General features: G+C 38.6%; 1 protein-coding gene across 1 annotated transcript in view; it reads left to right on the plus strand.

The window, feature by feature from the left end:
• PRELID2 (PRELI domain containing 2) overlaps positions 1-10,753 on the plus strand; it is an 80,616-nt gene that overhangs the window by 30,923 nt on the left and 38,940 nt on the right. The window contains exon 4 of the mRNA XM_012658265.1: positions 1,302-1,462. Within this exon, the coding sequence (XP_012513719.1) occupies positions 1,302-1,462 (161 nt within the window). The remainder of the gene's footprint in view (positions 1-1,301; positions 1,463-10,753) is intronic.

Genomic DNA, 10,753 nt, shown 5'->3' on the forward strand with positions numbered 1-10,753 from the left:
TAGAGATGTTCTACAATTTTTTAAAAGATACTTTTGGCATTTTGCATGAAGTGACTATCTTTTCTAATCTGTTCATGGTTAGAAATGACCCTTAGGTAAGAGTGATCAGAAGTGGGCAGATTGTAAATATTTAGTCTGATCTTTAGTAAGGAAGATAAAAGCATCAGTTTCTAATTCATTATCAAAGATAACAGTTATTTCTGGGAGTATAATGTTCTCAGTACTCTCTGTAAGTCTTTTCGTGTGTTTTTGTAAAGTAATATCATTGATGATGAAATCTTCATGATAGCAAATTGTTTTCTCTCTTTGATACCATTAAGCACACTGGTGATTCTTTGTTGGAAAAAGGTGAGTGGAAATTTTTAATTGCATTGCTAGAACCATAAAGGGATTTTCAATGTGAGCCCTTTCAGAATTATTAGGAAGTGAGGGGAAAGCATCTTGATATGCACTTTTAAAAATGTCTCCTCTGGTGGTTTCAACCCAGAAGAGATCCTGTGTGTGATGGGGAACCCTGCTTGGCTCCTGCCAATTAGCTTGCAAATTAAATTGCTATGCTGTATGTAGAACAAATGGCAGCTTCCTTCACTTCCTTATCATAGATTAAAAGACATTCTTTTGTGTCATAAAGCTGATAGGACAATGAAACTGAACTTTGTTATTTTCCACATGGTAAAACATGTCGCACTGTAGCAGCAGATTCTTACTGTGCTTTTCCACAGAGTGTGTACCCTGCCTTTGCCCTATATACACACTTTGAATCTATTATTTAAAAAGGCATTCAACTTTGTCTTGTGTCTCGATTCTTAAATAATTTAAGGATACCTGTGACTTGTACAATCCTGCCTTTGTAGTTTTGCGTGTCTTCTCCATGTAGGAAACCATACATTTCTAGGTATTAGACAGAGTTTAAAATGAAGAATATATTTTACCTGATGTTGTCCTGCATACGAGCCTGTAAGTGGGCTCAATTAAAATCCATCAATTTAAGAAGGCCATAACCAGCCCTAGAGGAGACACGAAGGAGGCTGATAATTTGCTTAGTGTTTAGCAGTTAGGGAAATCAGGCCGGGGACTGTACAACCTACATAAATCCTAGGCCATTTGCATGTCCTCACCAGCACTTAGTAAGGTCATAGTGTGTTTGATTATTAAAAACTTACAGCTATTGGTGAACCATCATCTGTATATCAGGATCTCTTGTCCTCTTAATTGTCCAAGACTGAAAACAACTCTGGATGCTGTCCTTATGTAGCTTGTTCTTCCTAAACCGAGAAACCCATCCTCCCTCTGTTGGACAGGTGAGCATTTTAAGAGTACCCAATATCCAGTTAGAAGAGGAATCATGGCTCAATCCTCAGGAAAGAAACATGGCTATACGGAGTCACTGCCTTACGTGGACACAGTATGCATCCATGAAGGAAGAATCTGTCTTCCAGGAAAGTGTGGAAAATCCAAATTGGTAAGATCGCCTCTGTGTGTGTGTGTGTGTGTGTGTGTGTGTGTGTGTGTGTGTGTGCGTGTGTGTGTTGGGTGCAGGGATGGACACATGAGCACATGTATTAAAAAACAATGGTTCTGTACTTAAGATCTCTGTTTACAACTTACCCACATTCCACATTATTATTTTTTTAATCACACAAATAATTAATGAATATGTTTTTCTTTGGGGGGAAAAATGACAAAGCTCAACTCCTCTCTGACTACTCCTCCAATTCTGGTGTCTTTTCACCCTCTCCAGAGGCATTGAGTGTTATCACTTTGCTGAATATTCTTCCGGACCTTTAACAGACACCTTTAGATACTTACAAATGTACTTACAGACCCGATATAGTATGGTTTTGTATATCTTCTTTACATACATGATTTCATGCTGTGTAAATTATTGTGCACTTCTCTTTTTTTCTTAATAGAATGTTTCTTAGCTTTATCCATTTGATATATATAAATCTAGCTTATTCTTTGAACTATTGCATATAATTCAATGCTATGGCTATACTATGTTTTATTTAGCTACTTCCTTTTTGGTAGACATTCAGATGGTATTTAGTTTGTCTTTATTACAAGCAATATTACAATATTTGTGAAGCATATGTTTCTCGAATATGACCACTTATGCTGTGTTTCTCTAAAGTAGAATTTTTAAGTGTCAGGTTTATTGAGATATGATTTACATACAATAAAATTTATTATACTTAGTGTACAGTCCTATGAGTTTTGACAAACATAATCCAGGTGTGTCACCCCTGTGACAATGAAGCTATAGAACATTCTATGTAGATTTAAAAAGTTATATTACAAGACAATTCAATGGGAGAAGAATGTTTGTTTCCACAGATTGTGCTGGGACAACTGGATATCCACATATAAAAAGGGAAGTTGGACTCAAAATACAAAATTAACTCAAAGGGGCGGGGTGGGGGGACCTGCGGCCTTAAGGAAACATGTGGCCTTCCTGGTCCTTAAGTGCGGCCTTTTGACTGAATCCAAATTTTACGTAACAAATCCTTTTATTAAAAGGGGTGCAGCAGGGAAAGATGAAGCTTTTCTTGCCTCCTTTGGTGCTTAAAAAAGAACAAATGGATAAAATATTTGAATAGATTTTTCTCTAAAGAAGATACACCAGTTGCCAAGAAGTATATGAAAAGCTGTTAAACTGGCCGGGCGCGGTGGCTCACGCCTGTAATCCTAGCTCTCTGGGAGGCCGAGGCGGGCGGATTGTTTGAGCTCAGGAGTTCGAGACCAGCCTGAGCAAGAGCGAGACCCCGTCTCTACTAAAAATAGAAAGAAATTAATTGGACAACTAAAAATATATAGAAAAAAATTAGCCAGGCATGGTGGCACATGCCTGTAGTCCCAGCTACTTGGGAGGCTGGGGCAGGAGGATCGCTTGAGCCCAGGAGTTTGAGGTTGCTGTGAGCTAGGACGCCACGGCACTCTAGCCCGGGCAATACAGTGAGACTCTGTCTCAAAAAAAAAAAAAAAGCTGTTAAACACCATTAGTCATTAGGGAAATGCAAATCAAAACATAATGTGACACCACGTCACACCTACTAGGATGGCTATAATAAAAAAGGAACAATAACAAGTGCACGTATGGATATGGAGAAATGCGTTATTGATGGGAATGTAACATGGTGCAGCTGCTGTGAGAAACAGTTTGTCAGTTCCTCAGAAAGTTACAGATAGAGTTACCATTTGACCCAGCGATTCCACTTCTAGGTATATATCCAAGAGAAATGAAAAAATGTGTCCACACAGAATGTACTTAGAAATGTTCATAGCAGCATTGTAATAGCCAGAATGTAGAAACAAGCCAGTGTCCATTAACTGCTGAATATATAACCAGATGTAGTGTATCCATAGAATGGAATATCACTCAGCCATGAAAAGGAATGGAGTGCTGATTCATGCTACCACATGGACAAACCTTGTCCATACCATGCTAAGTGAAAGAAGCCATTTGCAACAGGCTACGAATTATATGAGTCCATTTATTTGAAATGTTCAGAATGGGCAAATCCATAGAGATAGAAAATAGATTAGTGGTTGCCACAGGCTATGGGGAGATGAGAATGGAGAGTGACTGCTGATGGGTATGGAGTTTCTTTTGTGAGGTGGTGGAAATGTTCTGGAATTAGTGTTGATGCTTGCACAACTCTGTATGTACTAAACCACACTGCATTGTATACCTTAAAAGAGTGAATTTTATGGTATGTGAATGACATCTCAATTAAGAAAAGTTATGTGGCTGGTTCTCACAACATGCATGTTTTTGGTTTATGTAGTAACTTAGTTTGGGCTGCTATAATAAGAATACCATAGACTGGGTGGCTTAAACAACAAACATGAAATTCTCACAATTCTGGAGGCTGGGAACTTCAAGATCTAGGCATTGGCATCTTCAGTGTCTAGTGAAGACCCTCTTCCTGGTTTGCAGATGGCTGCATTCTCATTGTATCTTCACACAATGGAGAGAGTGAGCTCTAGTCTCTGTCTCTTCTTGTAAGGACGCTAATCCCATCATGGGGGCTCCACCCTCATGACCTCATGTAACCCTAATTACTTCCCAAAGGCCCCATCTCCTAATACCACCCCATTGTGGGTTAAGGTTTCAACATATGAATTTGTGGGGGACATAGACATGCAGCCCATAACATAGATTCTGTCACATTGTTTTCCAGTGTGTTTATACACTAATTTACATTCTCATCAACAGGACATGAGAGTGCTCATTTCCTTACAACATTGTCAGCACTTAATATTAACATGCTTTTTAATTTTTGTTGTATAATGGGTGAGAAATCATTAATTCCTTTGTGATAGGTTTAAAAACAAAAGCAAAATATCGCAAACACTGAACGTTAACAATAATAGTTGCTGTGAACTGTGATTTCAGAGAATAATTTTCTGTTTTTTTGTTCTGTATGGTTTGAATTTTTTATTACGCATTTATTATTTTAATGGAAATAGTAAAGCCCTCGAGCCCAAATAACTATAAACCAAAAATCTAAAATCCATTCTTAAGCCCTAACACTTGTCCACATCATTGCTGCTGCCCATAACTTCGGTTCTATAGTGATAATTCTAGAATGCCGCAGCAGTCTGCTGTATGAGTGTGAATGTCAAGTCTTGTTAGCATCAGATGTGGGCTTGCTCTGAACTACCTACTCATTTTTATCTCTTAGCCTCTCTCATGACAAGGGCTTCACATAGGACATAGATTTTTGGGATTAAGTGTAAAAGCCATGGCCAGAGAATAGAGCTCTTTTCTTTGTACATAGACGTAGTAAAAGAATGGAATTGTCTGATTTTATGCCCCCCAAAAGGTCATTTCATCTACTTTATTTTAGTGTTAAATTTTGCAGATATTTGAGCTACTGGCTAGTCTTAAAAGATGAACTAAAGCTTCATCTATGATACGAAAAATGATAATTAGCACTGAGAATCCAGGGAAAACATCCTTTAGGAACTATTTTCCTTAGTGTGTTTTTTAAAAGTTACCTTTTCAGCAGTCACTTTGATTTTAGAAAAAAAAAAGATACGTGTGTCTTGTAAAAAATATTAACCAATTCTGGAAAAAAAAAAGGAAAAATTCTCATCACCTCGAGATAGTGTCTGTTTACATAATTTTCTTGGTCCATTCCTAATTGCTTCTGAATTTTTTGCTATTACAAACAGTGTTGTAATGAAAATCTCTGTGATTACATATTTTTCCACTTACTCAATTGCCATTTAGGATAGATCGATCAAAGTGGGATTTCTGGGTGAAAGGTTATGTGCATTTTATATTTTGGTACATACGATCAGACTCCTCTATAAAAAGATTTGACCAATTACACCTTTTGTTTTTCTTTTTTTGGTTTGTTATGTTCTAATCCTCTCCAAAGCACCATCTTTTATATCACTGACATAGCAGGCTAATAGTTATTGACAGTATCTCAAGGTCAAAGCTAGATCATTCACGTACAGTGTTTTTGAGGCTCAGGTTAAATAACTTGCCCAAGGTGACACAGTCAGTAAATTGCTAAGCCAAGATATGAATCCAGGCATCATAGACTTTACCTTGAGCAAGATGGTGAGGCAGGAACATGAACATTTATAAAGGGTAGATTTATCTCAGTCTGTAGTGTGCTTTGGGTCCCAGGTATGAAGAATGGATTTTATCCTTTCAGCAACAAGCAGCCACATGAAGGTTTCTGAGCAGGGGCTGATGTGCTGAAAGCTGTGATCCAGATTCTAGAGAACTCTTGACATGGATTTAGAAAGGCATTGAGGCAGACATTCCAAATGGGTGGGTAATGGGGGGGGGTGCATCAAAAAAAGAAGGACGCATTATTATCTTAATTTCCTTCCTTTGCCAGGGGGTGTGAGAGTAATGGCTAGCCACTGCATTCAGAAGAAGAAATATGGATAATTTTTTTAAAGGGGAAAAAAAATGTCATGGCTGCTGAGCCTAAAATTAGACCTTCAAGTTGTGTGTTGGTTAGCAGGTGTGGGTGTGTGACAAGAAACCAGATGCCACTCTGTCCCTGTGCATGGCCTGTTGGCTCAATTCAGAGATGCGCTCAAAATGGGTTTCCCATAGAGCTCACTAAGCCTTGCTCTGTGTCTCTGTACGTAGATCTGATTCTGGCTTTCCACTGACATCTCTGGAGGTGTGGCACTTTCTTGGGCAGGAGCTACATTGGTCTTTCCCCCATCTGTATTCTCACACATCTGGATATTTCTAATATGCTTTCTTCTTTTGCTAACTGCATCCAACATTTTCTTCCCGTAGTTTTTATGCAATGGAATTTCCATCCTTTTCTGAAGATGGAATGATGTGCTGTTTCTCACTCATCTGCCTCTTGCAAAGCCCAGCTTGGCACTCCATGCCTCAGAGAAGTCTTCCTATACTTACCTTGTCCCTCCTCCTGTATCAATTAGCCTGCCTTGTGCTGCTAATAGCAGAAGCTCTGACTCAGACAATACCAGCCATCCTTCATATTAAAACATGTTTACTATGTAGCAGGCACTGTTCTAAGTGCTTTGATATATGTATGTGTTTATGTGTGTGTGTATATATAAATTCATTTAAACCTCATAATAACCTTAAGAAGTTAGAACTGTTATCACCATTTTCACAAACTGAGGCTTAGAGATGTCAAGTAATTTGCACAAGGTAAGATGGCCGGTTAAGTGGCAGTGCCAGATTCAATCATGGGCGATTTGGCTTCAGAATCTATGCTGTTGGCAACTATACTGCCCTTCCTCTCACTCAGGAACTGTGTTATCTCATAAGCAAGTGGGCTGTATTTCTATTGCTGTTATTCTTTTGGCTCTACTTTTCCGTGTGTGTCAATTTTTTTTTTTTAAGTTTGGATTCCTCATGACTGCCAGTAGCAACTAGGGTCAGCATACTCCATTGTCCAGCTTTAGTGAGGGAAATAGCTGTGAGAGGGACAGAACCTGTCTCCCACCCATGGGAAAAAACAGTCCTTCCCCTGAGACTGATTGAGTCACCTTAGGTCACCTGCTCCCACCAATCAGTGTGATCAGAGGAATGATGTGGGCTGATTGGCCTTGACCAATTGGGATCTACCCCTGGAGCTGGGATGAGGTCCGCTCCCTCTGAAACATGGCTGCATGGGGTTGGCACCTGGCATATAGTAGAGGGGCACACTGCAAATCTTTTTTTCCTCTTTATGTTTTCTTTTCACTGTGTTGCCCATTGTCTTTGTTTTGCTTTGGAAGTAACAGAAACTCACTATGGCAGGTGATTACAGGGATATTTCTATACCTGTGATTGGGCCTCCCAAGGAATAGGAACCAGGAACTGGAAAGCCAGCAAGACCTAAGACAGCCTCATAGTCTCTGTTTTCCTGTGTCAAGCTCCTTTGTTCAACAATTTACAAATCTGCTTTATTTACATAGTCAACCTGCTCCCCGATGCCTGCGCAGGGTCTCTCATGTCCTATGCCACAGTAACTGAGCAGTCTTTTGGGTTAGAATCCTACCTCTCAAATTGTAGTTACATGCTCTTGCACAGTTTACCTCACTTCATTAAGCCTCAGTTTCCTCATCTGTATGATGGGGATGATATCCCTCTCACAGGTGGTTACTGTGAGAATTAAATGAAACAGTACATAGAGAGAGCTTAGAATAGTGCCAGCCTGTCGTGCTCAGTAAATGTTAGTGTTCTGTATTACTACTTTTACTGTTGTTATTATCATCTTAAAAATTCCCATGTCTTTTGATTCTAATTCTCAGTAAGTATTTGTTTTGTAAAAACAGTATTCATAATTATTTGCCATTAACGGCAGGAACATGTTCATATTGGGATTTTGCATTTCCTCAGTTCATATCTCTGGGGGTATGAGTCCCTCAATTTGAGAATCATGAGACTAAGAACCTTCTATTTTCGTTCCAGAGTGGGATTTAAGGTCTAGAGAGAACAATATTTAGCGGTTGAAGCAAGCATTTGACATAGACTGAATCCCCCCGTTTTCTGGTTCCCTTCTTGGTTCACGCGGGGACTCTGATGACCTGCCTGAATGTCTAGAGTCAGAAATGCCAGGCTGATGCTCTGCTTTGCTTTAGGAGACTTGGGCCAAATCAGAACATAAAAAAGTGAATCTTACTCTGAAATTAAAAAAAAAATTAAAGCCATCTCTGTGGGAATGTGCTTTATTATGTAGAACAGGACACAGGCATTTACTTTAGAAGATGTAGAATGGAGTATATTGTTTTAGATTTTTCAGAAGGAAGGAAAAAGTCATGGTTTCTGCCCTCTGAAACTTTACATTCTGAGACAGGCTTATTCATTTCTCACTGTTTTATGTTTGCATCTGTTCTTTAAAATATATTTATTTGTTAGTTTTTGGTTCCTTTCTTATTTATTTTCCTTTTCCTTGTAATAGATTTTTATTATACTATGCAAGAATATAATTGACATGAATTCGATTTGGTTTTAATAATAGACATTGGCTTTACCCAAGTACTGTAATGTAATTCTAAAAGATAATCATCTTGTAAAAATATTTTCTTGGGCTTTGCTCTTTCATCACAACTACTAATATATGTGTTTTTGTGGTGTGTAAGACCTTCTCTGGTATCTTCAAGTTATCACCATGCGTGAGGACCTAATCTGTTCACGATGTTGTGGAGCTGGGTTTTTTTTGCTTTTGAGTAACAAGATCGTTCTTCCGTACTCAGTGCAGCATCTCAATGGCCCACGTCATTACCTTTCCATGTCTAAGAGCTTCTCCTTATCCTCTGATGCTCACAGATCTGTGATTAAAAATGCCCAGCTTAGCAAAGTGTTAATAATGTTGAGTATATCCCTCAGATGTGTTGATTAAACATTTATAAAATATCAAAGAAATTCCTCCTGGAACATAATAAAAAACAAAAAAGCCCAAATCAAACTTTACACACAGATTAAATTAATGGGATGTACAGTTGTTCATAAAATTTGTTAGTTCAGTAAATTTTCTTCATTATTGAAGTTACTCATATGAATATTCTTCATTCTAACAAGTAGGTATATAACTTTTATAATTTTTTATTTTTGAATTTTTAGATTAAAACATCTCAAGTCTTGGGTATTCATCTGGTAAATCACAAGCAGTCTAATTTGCATGTGTCAAGGGCTAATTGTTGGGCATTTTTCTTTGTGTGTCCATTTTTTTTTCCCCCTGATCTGGAGTGTTTTTATTTTTTTTCCAGTGGCAGATTTGACAGTTTGGTGACTTCTGTGTGTTTTTAAGACTGGCACTGGCCTTTTTGATTGACCTCCAGACTTGCTTTTACCAAAGTATTAAAATACCCTGGCTTTGCTGACTTTACTTAGGAATTATTTCTAAGCCCAATGCTGGTGCTAAAGGGCTGAGGGTGTAGTTATCTAATAGCCTGAATAAATTCCACTGTATTCATCCTAAAACATGACTCTCCATGCTCATATTGACCTTGATTTACAGTGCGCCAGTGGGTGATCAAACAATTAGCAGAAAGCACTGCCAATTATGAAAAGCCAAGCAGCAAGGCCTTTTCTGTACAAATATGACTTCTGGGCTGGAGCTTTATTTTTGGTTTAATAAGACTGTCCTCCAAAAGATACTCACTTGCCATTTGATGTTCATGTTCATATAATCAGGGTCTTCTATGGTTTCTCATCCTGTACTAATTGTCTGGTGGTGGCTGTGCACTGAGGTCACGGTTTCCCTGCTGTATCCCCAGTATCTAGAACAGTGCTTGGCTCACAGAGGGTGTTCGATGGCCTTTTGTCCAACGGGTGATGAATGGACATCTGCTCAAGGGGATGCAGACAGTGCTCCTTCTGGGCTGAAATGGAAATGAGGGGAGAGAAGGGAAAAGAGAAGAAATCGGTAGGAGGGGTAAGTGCAAATTGGGAAAGTCTAATTGGATTTGGTGGAAAATGCCACGTGGAGGGAATCTTGAGCCAGTAATATGGAGACGTCTTTTCTTGTTTCTACTTGGTCACCTGTGTGCTCTTTGACTGTGGGAAAAGGGATAAAGGTGGCCTGAGCTTCCTTATAGAGTGATGTGAAGACTTAATAAGGTAATAAATGGGAATGCTCTAGATGTGGAGAGTATAAAGCACTAAATAAATGTAAGATGTTAGAAATAACAGTGAATAAATATTGTCTTCAAAATGCTGTGGCTATTGCAAGGTATTAAATTTGAAAAGTGGAGCAAGCTGTTTTATTGAAAAGGGAGGTGATAATTGTGCTGGAAACAATGATGTTTAGCCAGGAGAGCATTCTCTGGTATTTATAATAAGACCTTTTGAAATACAGTCATGTACTGCATTATTGCCTTTCAGTCAACAGCAGACCATATAATAACAACAGTGGAGCTGAAAGATTCCTATTGCTTAGTGACCTCATAGCCGTCTTAATGTCATAGCACAATGTGTTACTCATGCGTCTATGGCGATGCTGGCATAGACAAACCTATTGTGTTGGCAGTTGTGTAAAAGTGTAGCACATACAATTATGTACAGTACATGATAATAAATGACTATGTTACTAGTCTATGTATTTGCTATACTATACTTTTTATAGTTGTTTTAGAGTATACTCCTACTTATAAAAAAAGTAACTATAAAACAGCCTCAGGCAGGTCCTTCAAGAAGCATTCCAGAAGAAGGCATTGCTATGGTAGGAGATAACAGTGCCATGTGTGTTATTTCCCCTGAAGACCTTCCAGTGGGACAACATGTGGAGGTGGAAGACAGTGATATTGATGT

This window comes from Propithecus coquereli, unplaced genomic scaffold (genome assembly GCF_000956105.1).
Source record: "Propithecus coquereli isolate 6110/MARCELLA unplaced genomic scaffold, Pcoq_1.0 Scaffold58, whole genome shotgun sequence".
NCBI lineage: Eukaryota > Metazoa > Chordata > Mammalia > Primates > Indriidae > Propithecus > Propithecus coquereli.